This window comes from Pinus tabuliformis, chromosome 9 (assembly GCF_031772625.1).
Source record: "Pinus tabuliformis cultivar Carrire ecotype Pingquan chromosome 9, CPIR1, whole genome shotgun sequence".
Lineage (NCBI taxonomy): Eukaryota > Viridiplantae > Streptophyta > Pinopsida > Pinales > Pinaceae > Pinus > Pinus tabuliformis.
The window spans coordinates 1,444,022,902-1,444,048,626 of record NC_142307.1 but is presented as its reverse complement, the minus strand read 5'-3'; the positions used below and the strand labels follow the sequence as shown (position 1 = coordinate 1,444,048,626).

At 31.2% G+C, this 25,725-nt stretch overlaps 1 protein-coding gene across 1 annotated transcript; it reads left to right on the top strand.

The window, feature by feature from the left end:
• The first annotated feature begins 21,510 nt into the window (after nucleotides 1-21,510).
• LOC149153997 (WRKY transcription factor 71-like) lies at nucleotides 21,511-24,105 on the top strand. The gene is made up of 3 exons (XM_089441308.1): nucleotides 21,511-21,978; nucleotides 22,112-22,264; nucleotides 23,294-24,105. The coding sequence occupies exons 1-3, from the start codon at nucleotides 21,626-21,628 to the stop codon at nucleotides 23,526-23,528; spliced, it is 741 nt and encodes a 246-aa protein (XP_089297434.1). The 5' UTR covers nucleotides 21,511-21,625; the 3' UTR covers nucleotides 23,529-24,105.
• Nucleotides 24,106-25,725: the final 1,620 nt, after the last annotated feature.

The window sequence follows — 25,725 nt, the reverse complement described above, 5'->3', positions numbered from 1 at the left end:
TACTCTTATTACTACTAATATGTTATCTTTGATGATTCTCAATGCGATCCATGTCTCTACTAGACTTGTTCCTTAAAGGGGGTGTTATATTTCCAAGTTTGCATTCAACTGCCAAATTCTCATAGTTTCCACACCTATAGCACTAAAAATTATTGAAGAGATGAGCAAAGGGATTAATATAATTCTTACTATATCCTTTGCAAACATATCCATTAGATGCTTCTCCATATCTATTTTTCCTTTGAAAATTTGATTCTTGATGGGAATGTGACCTTTGCATGTGGTTTCTCGAATTACAACTCTGAGAAATTCGTGATTGTGGTTGAAATGAATTGTTTCTTCTCTTTTGCCGCATAATTTTATTCTTCACTAGACACTTATAGGCATAATTTCCTACTTCACCACACCTAAAACATGTGAGGGTAAATTTACCTTTGGATTTATGATTTTATTGCTACTAAGGTGTTTCTTTACTTGATTCTCCTTGAAAAGAATTCCTAGCAAGAGGGGGACTTTGGTTTCTTCAAGTCTCATCCAAAACATTAGAACTCTTTTCATCATTCTAATATTGAGACAATTGGTCTTTTAATGTAATATTCTTAACTCCCTCTGAATTATGGCTTTAAGCTTCTTAATCTCCTAAACATATGACATGAGCTACCTTATGAATTATGCATTTTCATCTATATCTTCTAATTCATTAGTAGAGATACTAGATTCACAACAAGTATTTATTTAACTTACAACTTCTTCAATATCTTGTTCCCTTTCTAAGTCTAGGGATTCTACTGTAGACACATGAGATATTCCATCTTCCTTTTTACCAGAGGTGCACCCAATACCTTCTTGAGCAGTGTCTAGATCTTCTATTTCTATCAAAGTAGTTATTTCTTTACTACTACTAGATGAAAAAATCTCATAAATTGCAATTGAATAACTAGAATATAGATAGACTATTCTTCTATAATAATAATAGAACAACAACTTACTTGTAGACCGCTTCATCTTTCAAACCTCTTAGTGATTATTAGCAATTTTTCCTTGTGTTACTAGTGAAACCTCTTCTTTTTCTAATTCATGATCTTCATATGCTCCAACCTTCAAGGAAGGTCTCTTAATATCACAACTAGTTTGAGTGTCTTTCATATAGATGAACTGCAACACATCCCATATTTATTTGGCAATCTCATAACATATCAAATTTCCAAGATTTGACTTAGACAATCCTTTCAATATTTCCTCCATGGTTTGTGCATTAAACACATTTTATTTTATTCCATTTTATATAGATAGCCACATATCAAAGCCAAGAGATTATAAGTAGATTTCCATTCTTACCATTCAAGTTGTATAGTTTGACCCATTTAAATATGGAACTCTATTTTATGTAATCCAATACTGATTTTCCTTCAAGCTATTTGACTAATCCTAAAGGAACCTTGCTCTGGTACCAATTGTTAGAAACCATGACACTATTGAGATAGGGGATGGATCAGTAGTGGGACCAAATTGAGCAGTTATTTCCAAATTAAACATTTCAATATACTTAGTAATCATTCATTTAAGAAGCATCATAAATTAGCATGTAAAGTATACACATATGCAACATATAAAGAAACTAATCTTCTTTTTTATTCCTTTTGAAAAGACAAGCTACAACTTGTTATTACATAAATTTGTTTGCAACATTTCACTTTCATATTTCTCAGACTGCCAACTGAAGGAGCTACCACTCCTTCATTTATCAACTACCACTCAAAGAGCCATTATCCATGATTTATAAACTATCCCTGAAAGGAGATACTACCCTCGATTTATTAACTACCACTAAAAGGAGCTCCCACCTCTGATTATTTACTAGCCACTATTGGAAGGAGCTACAACCTTGTAATGTAATCTACAAACTATTGGCCATGTTGATCCATCTTTCATGGTATTTTCAAACTCAGATAAAAAATACTTTCTTTCTACAAACATAATATTCCATGTCTCTTTAACACGCCCCAATCACCTATTTAAATACCTCTACCACCATAAAAACACCTTTACTAATTTTTTTTGATTGAATTCTAACCTCTAATGCATACACCAAATAACACCATCATCACCAATATCACTAATATCACCAATACATTCTATGCATTTTTACACACCTTTTTGATACCAAATTTCATGCATTCACAAGTCCCTAATACATCTTTGATTCACCCTTTTATTCATACCACAATATGCATATTGTTCCACCAACAACAACCAACCCAGTTGTTTAATTTTTCTTATAAATAATTTGAGTTTATAATTTTAGGATTTTTTACTTAACAGAGGCTTTGATCTCATTAACATCTTGATTTTCAATTTTTGTTAAGTCTTCCTGAAGTGGTATAATAGTATTCACTCTTTGATCTCTTGTATTGATATGAAAAAACTGAGTCAAACTTATTATTTTTCCATTTGGAACTTTAGCTAAGTTAGGCTCTTGTCATGATTTCTTCAAGATAATTAATGTTGTCTTTTTGTTCAACTTGTTCATATCAGTTGTCTGTATGTGTGCAACTCAAATTGAGTCTCTAAATGTTGTTCTGGAGTGATTCCCTTAGTTAATCTTCTATTTACTAAAACTTTGGCACATTATAGGGTTTAGCAGGGACTTTAATAGTAGTTCCAACTTTAGTTTGCTGCTAAATATGGGAAATATACCAAATACATTGCCAAATACAATAATTTCCCCCAAATTGCTAAATGCCACTTTAATTGTGGCTAAACTATCTACTAACTATGTCAAAACCACCAAATACGGTGCATATTCCATTAAATATAATTGTGTCAAACAAAACTACCTATGGTTTTGCGTGAACTCACTTATGGTTTTGCAGATCCCCCCCCTTCATTGGTGGTTTTGAACTGGGTGGTCAACACTCCACTTGGTATTTTGGATCGATGATGGGTGGTCTAACAAAAACAACTCGTTATGGATCCCCACCCCCCACTATTTAACCCACGAGAGGGAATGGGTCCCCACATCCCATATGGTTGACAGATGGGGATGTGTGGTACACAATCCACCCACTAAACAGTTCATCATTTAAACCTTGTCTTCTCTGCCAACTTTGGCCACCAAGGATAATTTTAAGGATGGAAAATTTTCTTGAAGTTTAAAACATTGGCGAATCTAACTAATCCCTAATATGCAAATTATAAATGTTTATTGATATATTTGTAAAATTAATCAAATTTATAATTATTTTATATATAGTCTCTATATAATGTTGGCGATTTTTAAGGTAAAATAATTTTATATTCTAAAATTTGGGCGAATCGTCTTTTATAAAATTGGAAATTGGCGAATCTTTTTTGTGGAAAAATCATGGAAAATTAGCCCACTGGGCGAACATTAGCCCCTAAAATTTTCCATGTTGGCCACTACTCCGCCAAACAATGCAATCTACCAAATTTGAAAGTGCATCAAACTAACATACCATCATGCTAACATCATAATTTCTGTAACGAAGATCTTGAGCTGTTCTATGTGTCACCCAAAGCTATCCCACATGACCACCTAAAAAATACGAAAACACCTACCACATTTCATCGGTCTGGTACTGCCACATGCTTGTTGACATCATTGCAACTTGGATCCCTCCAAGTGGTGCCATCTCATGTCCTTTCTAGCGAATTTCTAGACACCATCTATCTGATTTCATTTGGTCTCACACAAGTTGGGGTCAGAAGGGTTGATCCATTTCCTTATTATACTTATGTGCTTGCTCCTGATTACCGACTAGTCTCGACTAAAGGCTAGGACAACTTGAGACCCACACCAACTTGAAACCTTAAGGTTAGAACTTTTCCAACTCAAAACCCACACTACCATATATGGAAATATTCCAAACATTCCACCATTTTGAAGAGTGCCAGTTCTAACACCAAATTTAGCCTGATCCTTGACCATTTGATCTGCAAACTTTTACCTTCAATGAAATTTGATCCTAAAGGTCTTTTGCAGAATTCAACATACCATTGGAAATATCTCTTTATGTCCTATTCATTAGAGCATTTTCCAATCTCATCTGGGTTGATCGCTTCTTCCAAAAATTTATCTTAAGGTGTTCCTCTATAAACACCTGCTTGACCATCAATCAATCTACCTTCAACCACCTGATATTTTCATTTCCTAACACTTCCTTTGACATCAATGCAGATGCAACACCTTTAACATTACAACCAAAAAAATGAGCATGAACATGGCAACATGGTAATGCTTCTATCATTAATGAACCGATAAGAATCTACCTAAAATCACCTTTGACATCAATAACCTAAGTCAATGATCAATGAACTCTGTCATCCAATGATAACACCATTGACATCAATGACATTCTAACAATATCTAATTTACAACTTTGTCCACAACATGCATTGTGTAATTTGATAATTTATCAATGTGTAATAATAAATATTTCCCTTTTACATCGTCATCTATTTATTTCTATAAACCTACACAAGATTTGAATCAAAGAAAAATAGTATTTTTACACTCCCTATCATGAAAATATGTCTGGTTAGAAAATTAATGGTTTTTCATAACGTTAATCCTATCTAAATTATGACCAAGATTCAATTCATACCTTTTTTTAAGAGAAAAATTTAGATTCAATACTAGGATTGTTTACAACCTAGAAGTGCTTAATTAAATAAATGTTATTAAATCTTGTCATAATACTTAGTTGATATTAAAAATTTAATCAAGTAAATTATATATGCATTGTTATATTCTATATAGAATGAATTAGAAACGTTCCTTCCAAAAATAATTTAGGGGGATGTAAACTCCATTCCATTGATGCACCTAATGAAATAAGTTATGATAGTAATTTAAAAGAAATATATGATGTTCTGCTCTCCATTCCAACATCCTGAAAATGTAATTGAATATATATATATATATATATATATATATATATATATAGATATATATATATATAGATAGATAAAAGGTTAAAGTGAAAGATATCCATAGGAACATCATTACAAAATACCTATCACTTGTTATAATTTTCTATAGAGTTAGAGGCGAAATCAATCCTAGTGTGAGATAAAATTATATAAGAAGGTGCTCACCTTTAGAGATAGGGGCTTCCCAGGAGACAATAAGATCAATTTTGAGAAAGTTGCACTTTGAGAGGGAACTCTTATGAAGGATGGTCACATTCATGACCAATATTGGGATTCCCCTAAATCCCTATTAGGGAAAGGATGTTTTATATAGGGTTTTTTATAGAATAAATAGATAAATCTGCATGGCTTCTAGCTTTGCAATGAATGTAGTTGATGGGATATAATTTACCTTGTTATCTCTTATATTGAAGAAAATAGAAATATAATAGGATGTTATAGCCATATATTAGTTTATGACTAGGGAAAATAGGAATTATAATATAGTATCAAGGTGAAATAATATCATACATGTTAACTAGAATATATATTTGGAAGAGTTATATATAAAATATGTGTCATTGTCATTGAACTTGCTCTATAGATTTGATGACATAAATACAATTAAGTATCATATGCTAGTGATAAAAATATGATTACGTTGGGACTAATCACCATTATACCTACATCCATTAGGTAGCATTATTCACTATAGCATTAGAATAAGGTGAAGTAGTACCCCCATTCAACCATACCCAACATGTGCACACACTCTTACACTTATCCTAGGGAGGGCATATCACGTGGTTAATGCGGAAAAATAAATCAAGGATAAATTCACTTATCACTTTGCTTCATTCATTATCCAGATAATGAATCACTTTAGTAGTTGGTCATGGTCCTCTAGTTAGTGCTTACCAAGTCTCTTCATATATGAAATGGAAGTTTAGAATACATTTTTGATGCCTTTGGTAATGCATGGAGTATGAAGGATAAGCATTATTGACTCGAGGAATGTATAAACTCAATTTGCTTACTTAAATATGGATAGGTTGTATCTTTCTCTATTCTTTCCATTAAAATGAACTCATCATAAGCATTTATTATCACTCTTATTCAAACGCTATATAGATATACCCTCACTTATTAGCTATCTTGACTATTATGCTAAAGGGAAAAAAAATTATGAGCCCTTATTTAATATATTGTTATGTAAGTAAGTAAAAAATAATATAAGTCTTGCATGGACCACCTCTCTAGCTAGAAATGGGTGATTCCACCTCTAACTTATATTTATTACACTTTAATTTTTCATCATAATAGTCCTTATCAAGGAGCCCAAGACAAATAATTTTCCATTTAAAAATAGCTAAAGTGGCCAAATGCATATAGCATTTAGTTAATGGAGAGCCACATCTTTGGATAGGAAGAATATGGGTAACTATAGCTGAGAAGATAGTGAAAATAAACATCTCATCATGGGGGATGAGTACTCCAATGCATGTTTCTTAATTTAATTTCAAATATATGTTGTATAATCCAATTTCCAATCATATATAATATTTCTCTTATGTGTTTCCTTCCAAATTAGTGCTCATTTTGTTGGAGTGCACTTTCAAGATATTTCTTTCGGGAATGAGGGTTAAAAGGGTTACTTTATTATGGCCAAGAATGAATGATTGAGAGGGTTTATTGGTGGCATGTTTTGAACACACTTTTCCATGCCACATGCAATGAATCATGTAGCTATGGATACTTCTATATTTGGTTTTTCTTAGTGGTTGACATGAATTAATGTTACACTAAATATTTGTATTTGAAATACCTCATGTTATGCTTACACCAAATAATATGTTATGCTTACACCAAATAATATCTATAGTTGAAAGACTTCATGCCTTCCATGGTTCTCCACCAGCCAAAGAATATTAAGTCTTTCCTTAAAACTAGATTATAATTTCTGAGTTCAAATTCAATGAATTAGATGTTGTAATGTCACTTTTGAAGAACATAAGTGTACAAAATTATGTTTCATTTACATCACATCTATGATATTTTCCATTTTTATTAACAACTTTATTTAATGGTTTTGTATAATCACTCACATCATTTGTTTTAGGAAATTACTAATTTATATATAAATTTAATAGTATTCCACATTAAAAACTATGATTATTATCATCCTTTTGATTCATATAAAACTTCTTTTTTTTATTCATTTGATATTGTATAGTAATTAAAATTTATATCCGTAACCCAAAATATATATATATATATATATATATATATATATATATATAACCATTAATTTATTAATTATACCTATAAATATTTTGAATAAATTATTAAATTATTTTTATATTTAACATAATTATATGATAAATTCATGGGTCTCATTTCGCTCGTATCATGTTAACTCTTAATGGAAATTACTTCCCCGGTTTACCCGCATGCTATTTCCAACATTTATAAATCAAGGAGAAAGGTCTCCAATTTTCTATGCTCATGAATGCCTAAAAAGTACATTGTTATTATTATTTGATGATGTATGGATGAGAAGTGTTGTCTTCTATTTCAGGCTGAATCGAACAACAATTCTCTTTTCTTTTTATCATTTGTGGACTAACTTTATTTGCATGTCATTATTTATCATTTGTGAACTAATTTTATTTGCATGTCTTTATTTATTTATCATGTGTGCATTTGTGCATGGCATCAAGTGTTCTTTCTTTGTTATCTTACATGGACAACTAGTTCCCTCCTTTCTTTATTACATGCAGATGAATATTAAAAATCCCTTTTATTTTCTCCATGTACCACATTATACTTGATGGCATTTTTATGTTCATTAATTCATTATCACATATATTCTTCAATATCCCATGGTCAGACTTACAAGTTAAAAATATCGGGATCAAACGTGAAACCATTTTGACCATGTTTCTATGTTCTATATATACATGGACATAACTATGTGGAGGAGGGGAGAGGGGTAGGCTAGGGGAATTAAATACAATTTCTCGAAAAGTACTTATAACTTACAAAATTATTAGCATTAGTATACATTTTCAACAATATATTATCAAGATTTTTGCATAGTTCTAAATGTAAATGTGAGGCTAGATGGTAAATATTATTAACATCATCATACATGATGATACAAATATCAGTCCATGTAAACATAAAGACATATATCATTCTACCATCATGCTATCAAAAGTGTATTAAGGTTTGTCATCTTTCCACATATCCCTAAAAAGAATAATAGGGAGGTTGGATGGTTACAAACACATAGATGTTGCCATCTATATATGCTTATCTTTTAATTATTTATACAATTATAGATATATATATATTTGAAACAATTTCTTATTCATTTTTTAATTATTTATTTAATTATAAATATATATTTATAATCATTGGGAGAATTTTCTTTTAAGTTTTTTTTATATATTAGCTGGTAAATTTTTTTTATTTTTTATTTTTTATTTTTATTTAGAATAAAAGCGCAAAAAAAACTCATTATACTTCTCAAAATTTCATAAAAATGTATTTCATAAAATTGTGTTTGAGATAAGTAAAACATAAATAATATTTAATTATGTTATGTTATTTAGTTTATGTACATGGGTTTTGTGGTTTGAATTATCTAATTCATGTATCTTCTTCACTCCATTATAATTGTGTATATATTATTACTCTTTACTCATTTATGCTTCCATTTTAATAACATGCCATTAAAGGTATTATAGGTTGTTCTACTTTACCTACATTTTTGAATGTATTTTTTTTTTTTTTTTATTGCAGATTTTCACCAAATTTTATAATACAAATGGTTTTTTATTTCTCCCTTCTTGGCTAGAGAACATATACCTTTTATACATGTTTCTTTTAAATCCCATGTCACTAAACAAAATCTACACCGAAAATTTGTGATCTCATAATCCAATTTCTCACTTCATTGACATTTTTTCCACTCTATAATGACCTTGTAAAATATACCTTATGTTAAGATGCAATTTTTTTTTATTGAGTGATATATTCTTTATCCTCTATCTTATGATATTTTTAAGAATTTGAGAAGGTAATTCTCAATTTCTTCTAACAAACCCTTATCCTAGAAGTGGATTTCCAATTCAATAATCTCACAAAAACTAGGATTGTTAAGAGGAACAATGAAGTATCTTTAAAATTGATGAACCATGGTTTTTCTTCCATAATATATGGCAAAGAAACATATTGAGGAAAACCTTGCTAATCTGACCTATTATAGATGGAATTAATACATTCTAATCCTTTGGGATTTTTATTGTATAATATGTAATTAGTTTTACATTTTGTTTTTACGGTTAATAAGTTATCGAGACACAATTTTCTCGGACCTATATTGCCATGTATAAACAAGTAATTTTATCATTGATAAGATGTTCTTTCATTGCGCTTTTTCATTCTAGAGTTTATTTGTCCTTGTACAATCATATCAGAGCCCCAGTTGAGTTGTTTCTAAACTCCATGTATTTGAAGTCTATGGCGTAAAGGAGACGCAGAGAGTGAAGATAGAGTGCAACAGAAGGTTAATCCAGTGGAGAAATGCATTGGGATGCCCAAAATATTGAATTTTTGTAAGTTGTATATATTTCAGTCATAATGAAAGAAGATCAAAGAAATTCAATGGCATAATTTTTTTTTAACATATTCTTGGAAGTTAAAATACATGTTGGAGTTTTGAGTGCTTGTTGTTCTCAATAAAATTTCCAATACTTAGTTGAATATTAATAATTGTGGGATTGTTTACTAAATGTCTAAGTTCCATGCATCCAAGGGTCACTCGTTATTTTAATTTTGGGAGGCTTTATTTTCACTTACTTCATCAAACAAGAGTTTACTTACAATGAAATTTCTAAAAGATAGTATTTGCATTTATTGTAGTAAAAAAAGAGTTTAATCATAGTAAGTAAAATTTCTGAAGAATATATTTGCATTTACCACAGTAAACAATAGTTTATTCAAAAGAAAATGTTTGAAGGATAGTATTTGCATTTACTCAAACAAGAGTTTAATTACATTGAAATAAATTTGTGAAGGATACTTAAAATTAAGTATATATATATATATATATATATATATATATATATATATATAGTGGTTGAATTAAATTTTAATTGAAGAGCAGCCAATTTTCTGGTGATATGTTTTGGTGGTTTGAATTAAATGAAGAGTGGTCAATTTTCTTGTGATTTGAAATACATATTTTTTAGAGGCCATTGGTAAAATAAAATATTTGGAGGCTAATAAGATTTGAACCTAGCTCTTTGCTAAGCTATTTTTGAAACTTACCATTAATCCAAAAAGCCAACTTTTTTTCTTTTCTTTTTTTTTCTTTTTTTTTCTTTCATTTTCGACTTAGTCACTGGAGAATCCACAGTAAGAATCATTTTCTGCCAACATTTCAAATCCCAACCGAGATCCATCATTAGGACAACTTGAATGCTTGATAGAAGAAGAGCTTATTTTAGGGTCAGCAGTTCTTCTTGCTATCTTCACTCTAGTTTTTTCGAGTAAAATGAAACAAGAGGAGAAACAAATTTATATATTTTCAGAAGTATTGCATATATATTGAATTTGGAAGGATTTGAAGAATATTTGGCTACATAACAATTATGACTTCAATAGTTTCCATAACTGGAGTTGTTCTTAATGGAAAGGAAAATTATCAAGAGTGGTTTAGAAAGCTTAAAAGAGCCCTTGTTTTTAATGATTTGTGGGAATTTTTTCAAGGAAAGAAGGATAGTGATGGAAAAGAAATTGCACTGGAACTGCATGATAATGAGAAGAAAAATGCAATTTGGGATACAAAGGACAACAAGGCATATGCATTAATAACTGCATCGGTGACATAAGAGGTAAGACGATATATTGTTTCTTGGGTGCTTCATTTGAAGCATTAAAGAAGTTGAAAAAATTGTATGATTCGCACTCAAAACTCTAAATTATTCAGTTATTGTTAAAATTGTTTAATTTGGAGATGAAGGATAATGATCCTTTGAAGAGTGCCTCTAAAATAAAATCCATTTTTCCTGGTATAGAAGCCACTAGAATTAAATTAGATTTACAACTTACAACTTTTATAAAATTCCTTCACCTTGTCTATTCAAACTATTTTGAATCTCTCCAAGCTAGTGGGCAGTTAAAAGACATTACATTTGATAAACTAGTAAGAAAAGTAGATGAGAGAGAAAAGGCCTTTGGGAAGAAAGAGGCTCCACCTAACTCTAATGTAGAAACTTTGTGCCTTGCACAAAAGGATCAGAAGTCTCATGTTGAAACTTCTAGAGGTGATAAAAGTAGTAGAGTTCATGGTAGGAGAAATTATAGAGGCAAGGGGGGAGAAATAATCAGGGAGACATACAACAAAATGATAGGCAACAAAGAAATTTTAATGATAGACCAGCTGTCAAATGTTTTAGATGTGGTAAAATTGGACATGCTTCTACTAACTGTAAAATCCCTTGGGAGAAAATCAGTGAAAGGAGAGAACAATTAAATGAAAAGAAAGATCAGCCACTACCAGATAAGGGAAAATCATCAGATTCTACACATTACATTATTTATCACTGTAATTTTAATATTAATGATGTTTTCAACACTACATTTTCTTCATGGCGAGATAGTTGGATTTTGGATTCAGGAGCCACTTGTCATATGACATTTAGGCAAGATTTTTTTGAAACATTCAGTGATGATATTGATGGTGTTATTTACTTTGCTGACAAGTCTCAAATTAAACCATCTAGAATTGGGTCTATTCGTTTGAAGATACCAAATTTTGCAGATTATGTTCTACATGATGTACTTTATATTCCACAGTTTCAACGAAATTTGATGTCTCTTATCCATATTTGGTAGTAGGGGCATTCTATTCATATATTTGATGGTATCATCAAGATAAAAAGAACATCTGATCATGTAGTTATTATGATTAGTGTGGAACAAAGTATGCTTTTAAAGTTAAATGGTACTTCATCTACTAATTCTTGTGCAAGTTATACTTTTTTGGTGCAGCAAAGTGACATCCTATCTCCTAGCTTGTTGTGGCATGCTCGATTTGATCACAACAATTATGGCATCATCAGAATTATGAAAAAGCAAGGTATTAAAGGTATTCCTACAGTTCCAAGAAATATTACACCTTCTGATGCTTGTATTATAGGAAAGCATTGTAAACAACCTTTTCATAGTTCTTCTTTAGGATCTTCATGAAAATTAGGTCTCATACATTCAGATTTATGTGGACCTATGCCTATTGCAACTACAAATGGAAATAAATATGTGTTGACATTTATTTATAATTACTCGAGAATTGTTCTGGGTGTATTTGTTGAAGAATAAGTTAGAAGTGTTTGAAGTTTTTAAAAATTTTCATTTGATGATTAAAAATGAAACTCAACAGAATATAGGCATTCTCAAAACTGATAATGGTGGCAAGTACACTTCTCATGTTTTTGAACAATATTTGAAGGACAATGGAATCAAACATTAGACTACCATACCTTATAATCCACAACAGAATGGCGTCGCAGAACGTATGAATAGAAATTTGCTTAATATGGTTAGATATATGATGTTTTTTAATAATGTTAAGTTGATGTTTTGGGGAGAAGCAGTACTTTGTGCATCTTATATTTGCAATCGTCGTCCTTATTTTGTCATAAATAATAAATCTCCTTATGAAATGTGGTATAATCGTCTTCCTATTGTTCAACATTTTAAAGTCTTTGGTTCTCTATGCTATGCATTAATTCCTAAACATCAGTGCAACAAGTTGGATGTTAGAAGTCACAAATGTATTTGCTTGGGATATTCTACTACTTCTAAATCTTATAGGTCATATGATGAGGATAAAATGCAGTTCATTCTTTCCAAAGATGTTATTTTCCTTGAATTAGATAAAAGTAATTCCACTGTTGATATGCATCTAGCTCATTTGGAGAAATTTACATCTAAGAAGTTCTATTTTAAATTTGATAATAATGTTCCACACATTGAAGGGGGGTTCCCATTCTCGATTAGTCTGTGGTTCTTCCATATTTGACTCATTAGAATGTTATTGCTAAAGAAAATTTGGATGATAGTAATGTTTCTGCAAGACTAGAAATTGCTCTTGAAGAATCTGTTCTTGAGCCCGCTTTTCAAGATGAGCAACCATCTCAACCACTTCAGCAACCTTTATGAATATCTACACATGCTCGAAAAGTTCTAAGTAAGTATGATGATTTTGAAATAGGAATGTCTTCTAGAGGTGATTTAGGTAATGTTTCTCATGACTGTGAATTCAATCACTGTATAATTAGCGAATGTAGTATACCTAGGCGGGATAATATGGGGTACAAAAGGAGGTACCCAAAGGAATAATGTAATAATGGGATGGGCCATAGTAATAAATAAGGTGGTTAACTCATATCATGTAAGGGACCACAAGTAGTTAGCAATAATGTAATAAGCCCATGGTATTAGATAGATGGTATTGAGGGAACCATGGTAATGACCCATGGTATTGTATGTATGAGGCCTATATAGAGGATAGAGACTCCCCATTGAGAGATGTTAAGGATTATTGTGTGAACAGGCATACAGCTTGTGGAGTGTTCTCCTTCCTTAAGGAGTGAATGTATGTTGTTGCCTTACCTTAAGGGTTTGATCAATAAAGAAGAATTTCTATCTATTTCTATCTTATTATTTCTTGGGTTTATTTGTATTATCATATATTTTTAGATCAGATCTATAACAAGAGGTATCAGAGCACTTTCTTGGGAAAAGTGGAGAATATTTTTTTATTTTTGCAGGAATTTTTGGGGGTGGCGAGTTTGCAGATCAGATATGTACATTTTGGTGCAAAAATATGGAAAATATAATTGTAGATCTAGATTTTCTGTGAAACAATACCCAATTTCAAAAAAAAATCGGCCAAATCGAAGTCCAGATGAGGGAGATATTGCTAATTTAAAAATTAGTTGGATTGCAGATATTTTTCAGGGCGGCGAGTTTGCGGAGTAGATATGTACGTTCTAGTGAAAAATCTACAGAATCTAATTGCAGACTTGGATTGTTTGTGAAAAAAGACCCAAGTTCAAAAAAAAATTAGTTATATCAGAGTTTGGATGAGGGAGATATCGCTGATTTAAAATCAGCTCTTTTTTAAGAAATTTTTTGTGATGGCGGGACAGTTGCAGCGCGGATCTGAAATTCCAGTGCCTAGATCAGGATTTCTACCACATGGGAAGATGCAGAATGGTTGTTCCATTTCCGAAAACAAGTCATAATAGGGATTCTGAGCAATATTGACGGAATTGTGGCCATTTCAAATTTTCGCCAAGTAAGCGATTTGTTTTACAAACCCTCTTCATGGCTTATAACAGTAAGTTTTTTAAAGGACAATCTGATTGGACTTCTATTGAAAATTTTATAGCATATCATAAGTTGGACCATCTAGGGTGTTGGAAGGACAAAATAGGGTCTTATTTGAGAAATGACGCCGCTATGTGGTGGCAATCACTTGACAGTGAGTTTATGAAGTTATGTAGCACTGATGTAATAGAAGAACTACTTTTGGATGAATGGTCTCATACTAGAAAGGAAAAAACCACAAAACCTAGCAAAGATTTTATTTTTACAAGAAAGAAGGAAACCAAGAAACCTAAAGGGTTATTTTCTGCTGGTATCTACTTATTGCAGGTTCATGGATTGATTCAGAAGGAGAAGATCAATGTGTCTATAAATCCTAGTTGCAAGAAAAATCTTATAAGTGTTCATTTGGAAAAAAGATTGCAAGTTCCAGCAAAATGCATTGAAACCGCATAGATTGATAATGAGGATGTTCAAGTTTATAAAGAATTGAAGATTTCTATGGACAAGTATGTATTGCATTCTGATTTTTATGCTTCAGATATGGCTAATGAGGATTTTTTTTTGGGATACCCTTAGATGGAATTGGTGGGTACTATAAATATTAATGTGCAGAAAAAATTCCTAAAGCTATAGTATAACGAGAAGAAAATTACATTACAGGATATTTCCATCAATAAACAGGTAGAGTCCAGGAGCCTGAAGTAGAAGATGTTCCAGGGACTAACATATCATATGATGAGCCATTGATGGTCAACAACCAAACACAAACATCAAACATGGTACCAGAAAAATAGGTAGAGTCCAAATGGGCTGAAGCAGAAAATGTTACATCAGTTGAGGACTCAGTGGTTGAAGTAATATAGGAAGATAAGAAACAACAACAGGCACTACAACATGTACCAGATACCAATAAGGCTCCATTAGGGTGTAAATTAAAGAAATATACATTGTTGGTTAAAACTTCAACATATCACCACCCACATCACCCAGCAAGAAAATAACCAACAAGATGGCAACAAATTAGCTACAAGGACAATAGCCCCCTCATGGCATATAGAGAGGGGCGACGAGCCACCTACTATACATCAACACAGAAAAGCTACGAGGGTCAACTTCCATTTCAAGCGAGCGAGGCACCAGCTAGATTAATAGCTCACCTTTCTCTGGGATGGCTAGATGCACGAGCATGGTACCAGTGGACTACTCTTTTGAGTAGATCTTATTATTTGTGTTCTTCCCACGTTTCGGGAACAAAGCATGTTAAGGGGGCTGGAATGTAGTATACCTAAGGGGGGATAATATGGGGTACAAAGGGAGGTACCCAAGGGATTAATGTAATAATGGGATGGGCCATAGTAATAAATAAGGTGGTTAACACGTATCATGTAAGGGACCACAAGTAGTTAGCAATAATGTAATAAGCCCATGGTATTAGATATATGGTATTGAGGGAACCATGGTAATGACCCATGGTATTGTATGTATGAGGCCTATATAGAGGCTAGAGACTCCCCATTGAGAGATGTTAAGGATTATTGTATGAACAGGCATATGGCTTGTGTAGTGTTCTCCTTCCTTAAGGAGTGAATGTATTGTGTTACTCTACCTTAAGGGTTTGATCAATAAAGAAGCATTTCTATCTATTTCTATCTTGTTATTTCTTGGGTTTATTTCTATTATCATATAATTTTAAATCAGATCTATAACAACAAACCTAATTTTTTTGAAGAAGCTTCTAATTGTGATGAATGGAAGGATGCAATGCAAAAGGAATACGATGCACTTATTAATAATGGAACTTGGAGGTCAGTGGATCCTCCTATAGGTGTCAAATCTGTTGGTTCCAAATGGGTGTATAAGATTAAATACAAAGGAGACAGTTCTCTTGATAAATACAAGGCAAGACTTGTAGAAAGAGGTTGTTCTCAGAAGGAAGGCATTGACTACATAGATTCATTTGCTCTTACAGCAAAATGGGGCACAATTAGAACTTTGTTTTCTCTTGCAGTTTAGAATAGCTAGAAGATACACCATATGCATGTTAAAACAACTTTTTTGAATGACGATTTGAAGGAGGATGTTTATATGTTTCATCCTGAAGGTTTTTCTATTAAAGGAAAAGAGAAAAAGGTATGCAAATTGGTTAAGGCTTTGTATGGACTGAAACAAGCATCTTGTGCATGGTATGAAAAGTTAACTGAACACTTACTCAAGTTGAATTATAAGTTATTTGATCTAGATGATGAAACTCTTTTTGTTAAGAAAATTGGAAAGTCAATTGTATATTTGGTTGTGTATGTAGATGATTTAACAGTCATAGGAAACAATGATGAATATAAAGGGTACATTACAAGAGAATTATTGAAATTTTTTGATATGACAGATTTGGGTTTATTACATTATTATTTAGGGATTGAAGTCTATCAGAAGCCCAAATATATTTTCATTTCTCAAAAAAACTATATTGGACAACTATTGGACAGATTTTGGATGCAGGATTGTAATCCTATCGCTACTCCTATGGAGCAGAATTTGAAGCTTATTTCCATTGAAGGAAGTATGTTTGAAGATCCAACAAAGTACAAGAAACTTGTTGGAAGTTTGAATTTTCTAACTACTACTCGACCTAACATAGCTTTTGTTGTAGGGATACTTTCCAGGTTCATGCATAAGCCATGGGAAGGTCATTAGAATGCAGCAAATCGAGTGCTCAAGTATTTGAAAGGCACTCAAACATATGACATCAAATATTTCAAATTTGCAGATTTCCATCTCACCGACTATTCAGATTCTGATTTTGATGGAGACAAGGAGAATGGAGTCTCTACTTCTAGTTATTTGATGAGTCTTGGATTAGCAACCATTAGTTGGAGATCATGCAAACAATTTGTTCTTGTTGATTATACCACTGAAGCCGAATATGTTGTAGCAACTCAAGCTACAAAAGAAATCATCTGGTTTCGCAAAATACTTGAAGACTTGCAGGAGAAACAAAAGGCTTCAACTCCACTACTCTTCGATAACTTTTCTGCAATTCAGTTGGCCAAGAATCTCAAGTTTCATGATCGAAGCAAGCATATTAACACCAAATATCACTTGATTCAACATTATGTAGAGGCCAAAATTATTCATCTGACACATTGTCCTACTTCAGAGCAGATCACAAACACATTTACAAAGTAACTGGGACGTGAAAATTTTGAAAAGTTAAGAATGTTACTTGACATGTTAGATGTCCCTTTAGAAGGGCGGAATGTTAACTAATCCTTGGGGATTATTATTGTATAATATGTAATTATTTTACATTCTATTTTTATGGTTAATAAGTTACTGAGACACAATTGTCTCGTACCTATATTGCACATGTATAAATAAGTAATTTTATCATTAATATGATTCTCTTTCATTGTGGAGTTTATTTGGGCTTGTACATTCTATGAGAATTATAGATGCTCAAATCTATAGATTAAGTCGTTAGTTTTATAATCATTCATGTATTTTCTAATACAACTAACTCATTACACATGATGTGTTCTTTTTCTTTATCCATGGTGTAAGGGCTTGATTAATGATTCTTATACTCTAAAGAGATGATAATATTTTCCAAATCACACTCTAAAAAACAAAGGATTCAATGATTCATTAATATTACCCCTTCCATAAGTGAAATTTAAGCTTGTGAGGTGGAGGTCATTTCTCTACTCCAAGACCCTCAACATAGAAGTGGCATTGTGGTTAGGGTTTATTTATTTTGAATGCTATAATTAGCTAGAATATAATCACCATTCAACTATTTCCATGCAAAAAATCATCCTTGGGTAGTGAGGTGGAATATGTACCCCAACATAGATCTTAATTTTCATATGATCAATGGTGTTTGAGCTCTTCAATTCCATGGTAATAAATTTCTCTTGAAAAATTTTCATAGATATTTCAATGCCCCCTTAAGGATGACCAAGATGCAAGGTTAAGTCAAGGCCTAGTGATTTCCTATCACACCTTTGGTAAGGGTACTCTCTAGCCAATGTAGTCCATGTCACAACAGTTCTTTCAAAACTTTTGTGAAATTATGAGTGGTTATTTTCTATTCTTTAATATTTAGCTAGTAATGGTTTAGCTTGTTCTTACTTTACAAAAAAAAAAGTATTTTCAAAGTCTTACTTGATATGGTACATGTTGTAATGGTTTAGCTTGTTCTTATTTTATAAAATAAAACAAGTCCTTTCATAATTTTAGTTGATATGGTAAATGTTGTTTGTATACACTTCAATAAATGCAATGACACATGTTTACCTGATTTGTCTACCTAAATTGTTAAGCATTTCTACCTCAACCACCCTTTACGTATCACCAAAAATTAAAAGTTTCTCTGATTTTGAAATACCCTAAGCATGAACCAAGATTGTGTAGAAAATGCTTTTCTCACCCAAATCCTTATTTAAAATTATACTCCTAAATTTTAAAAAACATAATCATTTAAAAACTTTACCCTTATTTAATATCTAGTCCACTTCTTATTCTTTTAATTATATTTAAAATTTTAAATTCAACCTCATTATTATTTCATATTTTTATTATCTAAAAATATATACATACTTTTAAATAATCATTTAAAAACTTTACTCTTATTTAATATCTAATCCACTTCTTATTATTTTAATTATATTTAAAATTTTAAATTCAACCTCATTATTATTTCATATTTTTATTATCTATCTATCTATATATATATGAAACACATCTAGTAATCTCTAAATTAACTTATTCACTTTCACAGTACAAACATAATGCAATCCTTACTATTAAATATCTTTACTAAATCTTCTCATCTATCTCTACTAAATCTTCTCCTCACTATTAAATATCTTTACTAAATCTTCTTATCTATCTTTACTAAATCTTCTCTTATATGATTCCCTTGTAATATTGGTCACCTCTCTCGAGATATGCCTATGTCATTCACATGACGTCTATTGTTTTATTTAGCTTACTCTAACAAGGCAGAGGAGTTGCCAAAGTGATAGACATTCCAGCCATATTTAGAGAAAATCTAGCAAAATTTTTTGTAAATCTAAATTATAGTTGTTAAACTTCAAAATTTTAGGTGTCCTAGACGTTTTTGATGCTGAATCCATTTCTATCATCAAAAACACAATTCAAACACCAAGATTTTTTGAAATTTTTTACCCAAATTCCAACCATTTTTTACCATCTAAACAAAGACTCGGTTTTATTTACCTCTCAAACTTTTCTTTTGGTTGTTCCCAACTTTATTTAGTTGATTGTCGTAATCATTCGATCACTCACATCATTCCTTTTATCGAATGCTGCTCCAAAACTCATGAAGGACAATGATTAATAGAGGAAATATAGGGATTGAAGGGTATTCCACATCGAAATATGCAAGAGATATTTTATATGGTATGATCATTCTTATCGGGTGTATTCACGTGGACATGAAAAAAGGTCTCTCTTTGGTGAGCACTGGACACGGCTTCATGCCATCCACATATTGCATCTTTTCTATCACCCTGTATTCACGTGGTCCCGACAAAAGTTTCTGTTTGGAAGGCATTGGACACAGCTTCATGCTATTGGATACATACAGTTTGAAACGGAAATGATACCTAGTGATATTGATTGAAAAAGTGATATGTTTTACTTGTTTAATATTATATATTAATGTGGTGTAAGAAAATATATTGTATCTATATTATATAGCTTATTTATAAGTAGCTTATTTATAAGTTGGTAGTGTAGAAAAATACAAGTAATAAAAAAGTAAGTTTTATTATCAATTCCGGCTTTTTGAATTTTACTGTTTGGAATTGATTTGCAAAGAGTCCCCCTGTGTTATAGCATTGTTTTATAGATCATTAGGCTATAAGTGGTATTTTTTTAAATTTGGTTTAAGTTTAAAGATGGGTAGTGGAGTACGTCTCAAAACTGTTTTTATCTAGTTAAGAGCTAATTTTTCTGGAAACAAGTTAATGACCTAATCACCCAAAAATATCGGACAAAAGTAAAAATTTATTTCCTTATAAACTATAGCGATATAATTTTCCATAAATAATAATAATAAATCAATCTGCATTCACTAATAATAATTAATAATAAATATACCCACTATTAACTTAACAAATATTTTTTCTCGCTATTAAAACAAACACTCCATAACTAATAATATCCAAAATTACTTCCAAACTAAAATTAGTGTAACCACCCTATAATGTTTAGGGAACATTATATATATTTACATATATAATATTAAAGTAATCAGAGGCTAACGACCACCAAAGAATGGGAGCTTCAATCGAGCTTGCATCCGATGAAACTCCCAAAAAGCTTCGGAACAAACTAAAAAAAGTGAATTCTTTTAATTAAAAATATTAAAAATAGCATTTAATAAGGGATGCAAGTCCCTCGTGCGTACTATTATATATAATCGCTTACAAAACCTATGAATAGAAATAAAGAGATCCATGTATTGGCAAAATCTGTGAATAGAGATAAAGATCTCCGTGAGGCACGTCATTCGCAAGGCATATGCGCTGAGCGGAGGTGAATGATTGAAATTTTTATTTCTAACTCTATAGAAAAGTTAATGTTTTTTTAATATGCGTTTTATAATGTTTTTTAATATGCGTTTTGATATAAAAAGTGAACAGTAATGACTAAAGAAAAAAATGAGTTTTTGATATAACAAGTGAGCAATAATGACTAAAGTATAAGTTTTTGATATAACACGTGAGCAGTAATGACTAAAGGAAAAAATACGTTTTTGATATAACACATGAGCAATAATGACTAAAGGAAAAAAATAATAAGGTGTTATATATCGAGGACGTATGTCAAGACACATTAACTTTTCTATAGAATTAGAAATAAAAATTTCCATAAATAATTACATGCCAATGGTGAAGGTATCGAGAAAGGAGATACTGCCAGTCAGCTTTGTGAACGCAGTTCGAGAGACTGATGCGCACTGAGGCGACATGAATACCACGCTGGGCGAAAGTAGAAGCAATGAATGGAGAATAAGGAACCGTAGTCGACCATACCAAGGGCCCCCTTAAAGAATCACAATCATGGCAGCATCTAAACCGTCATTGGAAATCCTCTCACATGTCTCTCGTGGTAACGGCTTTAAGCAGCAATCATCGTATATAGCTAACCTACTTCAAGAAAAGCCACTATATTATTCCCCAAGTCCACTAGAAACTGTAATATTGAGGCTTTTCCTGAAACCCTATTCACGGTTTGTAAGCTTTAGGTTTCTGCTTCACACATGCAGACCTCCGAAAACCCTGAAAGCCTTGGCCCTAGTAGTCTAGTCAATCCCCAATCTGCTGAGAGCAGTTTGGATCCAGTAAATCCCTTGCTGTGGTATAATCCTATGGCTGCAAATGCTTACAACGCTACTTTCAGTCAGGAATCTTATAATTTTTATCCACACGGTGCCCCCCATGAATTTGTTGCAGACAAGAACAGAGATTACAGATCCCCCGAACAAGAGGTGAAAATTGTAGAATCTATTGCCTGCACGAGTACAGTAGCACAAGGCTTACCCAGCGCAGAAGAACAGCTGTCTGCAGATGTATCCGGCAACAACAAATGTTTGGAATCAGCTGGAGAAATTGCGTAATGATTTGAATTTATATAATTTTTCTTGTTTGATTGAGAGATCCGAATTTCGAATTTTTTTTATATAATACTTCATAACATAGCAATTAGTAAAATTTGAAATATGTGATTTGTTGTATAAATTATGTAGAGATAGCCAGTCTAGCAAAAGGAAGAGGATTAGAAAAATGGAAAAGGGGCCTAGATATATCTTCAAAACTAGATCTGAGAGGGATGTCCTCGAGGATGGCTACAAATGGAGGAAATATGGGAGGAAATTGCTGAGAAGTAGTCCTCATCCCAGGTATGCATGAACTGTTGTTAGTACGTCGAAATTCTTAAATTTGTTGTATGTCAGATGGAGAATTGTGTTATTATTGAATTTGGTGTATGTCAATGGAGAATTGCGTTATTATTGTGAAATAAAAGGGGGTTGGATCGGATCTGATCTGTGCCTAATCAAAGGACCCTAACTTTGGTCATATTGGATATTTTTTTATTACAAGGAAATTTTGTAAATGGTATATTATTATAATGACAATTTTAATAAATGTGTAAATGTTGATTAATGATTTAATGTACAGGTCAAGATTTTAGTTTCAATTGTTTGGTGAATAATTAGTTTTTAGTTGTTTGGTGAATAATTAGTTTTTTTAGTTGTTTAGGTTCAAGTCTTTTAAGTCATATTGCAACAGGTTATTTGTGATATTTATGAATAGTTGTATCTAGTGTAATAATGGTTTTTCTAATTCTACAGAAATTTTCATTACTAATGACTAATGGCATTTATAAATAGTTGTATCTAGACTAATAATGACAACAGATTTATAAAATCTACTGATTTTCCTTAATTCTCATTAGTGTTAAAAGATTTATCCAATTACTAACTATCAATAAATTCTAGTTAATGTTAAATCTATAAATTCTAGTTACTGTTAAAAGAAGAAAAATGAAAAATGAATTGAATGCAGAGGAATTTGATTGAAATTGAAAAATGAAAAATGAATTGAATGCAGAGGAATTTGATTGAAATTGAAATATTCAATTAGCATGGATTATCATCCAATAATAAACTTAAACAACTTATACACAATTTTAAGCTTTGACAATGGATGTTTCCTTACATGGAAGCTTTATTGATTCTAAAAAAAAATCATTAATAATTGCATTTATGAATAGTTGTATCTGCAGCAATAGTAACAACAGATTTATAATCTACTAATTTTTTTCTTATGAATAGTTGTATCTGCAGCACAATTCTAAGCTTTGACAATGGATGTTTCCTTACACTGAACAATTATAGAATGAGTTTGTCGAATTGTTATTTGTGCAGGAGCTATTACAGATGCTCGGAAAGCAATTGCAACGTGAAGAAGAGAGTTGAGCGCGAGGCTAGTGACCCGGGTCTGCTCATAACTACATACGAGGGCACTCACAACCATGAAAGTCCCTCTGTGATCTATTATATTGGAAAGCCAATCATTTTGCCACAGCCTCCCGGATCGAAGCCTGCCATAGTACTTGTCAACGCTGGTGTATGTCCAGAAGCTGTCTTCACATTTGCATGACAACAAGCTTTCTAAATACTGCTATTCCATGCCCATATTACCAGCTTTTATGCCCTCTTTGTTCACGCAGAGGGGAATAAGAAATACGCACTCTAATTACCAATATATACAGTAGGGACGATTATACTTTGTGAGCCATTTTTTCTGCTTTGGGTGAACGTTTTCTGCTTAGGCCCTGCCTCGTTACTATATTAATTGATCGTAAAATCTTTACGATTTATTTAAATCCTTTCGTAATCTGTCTGAGTTTCTATCTGCTAGGATTTTGGTGTAGATCCATGTCAGTCTGTAAGGGATTTGTCTGTCAGGGGTTTGTCCCTCAACTTTTCTGAAAAGTTGTCGGAAATTTTGTGTGAGAAAGAAAAAAGAATAGCTGATGTACAGCTGCTATGCAAAACAGACAATCCTTGCAGTGAAAAGTGAAATCTTAGAATGATGTATCAATCTTAGTCAAACAGATTATTAGCGTACAGCTTTTTCGATATTAAGATATGACATTGACAATTTGATGGCAAATAGCCCTTTCATATATCTATATCATTATCAATATCATTACGATGGTGAAACTTCACTGGTGACTACATTTATAAATGGTTGTCCTTTATCGATATCACTATGATGGTGAAATTTCAATGGTGAATATATATAAATTGTTTGATATTCAGTATACATCTCAAGTGTCTCGATTTTATATATTTATTATAGATAATGCTTTTTATTATTTGATTAATATATCTACAATAAATATGTTTTCTCAATAATGATGTAGTGTTTAGTATAAAATCAATCTCATAAAAATTTAATATTATTTGCTGTATGATTTAGTAAGATGTTTGCCATAAGAGTGTTTTATCTTTTTTTAAAGTGTTTTATCATAATTGATAATATTTTTTTGAAAGTGATAATTGATAACACTTCAAAAACATGGTCTATAGAGCATTAAGTACATATCAAAAATTCCATCTAAAATTCAAATCTTCACTTTTATAAAAAAAAGACAAGGTAATCCTAAAGTCTGCCCGGTAAGTCTTAGTAAAATCTTACCATTAATGGAAAAGGACAACCTAAACATTAACCATGGAAAGCCTTCGTGAAATCTTACTTTTTAATTGAACCATCCCATAGAACAAGTTCTTAATTAATTGTCTATTACATTTCTCTCTCATTGTGTAGTTTAATAAAGTCCATTCTCTCCACTTTTTATTGCGTGGTTTATTAAAGTTTATTTTAAAATGTCTTTTTAGGTTTTAAGTATTTTTTTTTATTTCATTTTTTTGTTTTTTTAATTAATGTTATGTTTTAATCAAATTAGTTTTAACCCGAAAGTTGTTCTCTTTTTCTAATTATTAATAATAGAATTATATTCTACATTATTAATCTAGTTCTCTCTTGCATTTCTAATTATTATTATATTTTACACTATTATTAATTTAGTTGTTTGCCATTTCTTTCTTAAATTTATATTTATTTTTTTATTCATAAAGGTTAAAGGTTAGATAAATTACGTGTGATATTATATCTCTTTTCAATATTCAAAATTTAGAAAAAATAATTAAGCTAGAGGTTAAAACATATATATTTTTTTGTTTATTAACCAAGTAAAATGTTGATGTTTTGAGGCTTCTGCGATCAGTGCTTTGTGTGTTGTTTTTTTCTGGAGTTCTCACATCAAGTAAAATGTTATCTTGATAGGTTCTTCAACATACATTCAAAATTTATATTTATATTTAGAATTTCACATTACACTAAAAAAACAATGATCTATATATATTTTTTTGTTTATTAACCAAGTAAAATGTTATCTGGATAGGTTCTTCAACATACATTCAGAATTTATATTTATATTTAGAATTTCACATTACACTAAAAAGACGATGATTTGTAAGGAATATTATTAACTTTATAATAATTAATTTTAAAAAATTATTTTCTTGATATTTAATAGGTAAATTTTACAATAATTTGGTGATATGTTTTAAAAAAAAAATTACAAGTTATTTTAGAAAATGCTATTGGTGATGCTACTATTTTTCATATTAAGATTTTAGAGTATTCTAAAATAATATGCTACAAGAATTTAAATGGAATTTGTAAGTATTACTATTTTTTTATCTTTTATTTAACTAATAAAGAAAATTACTTTAATTTTTTTTCAAATTAGACTCATAAAAAAATGATGCAACACTATTATAAAGAT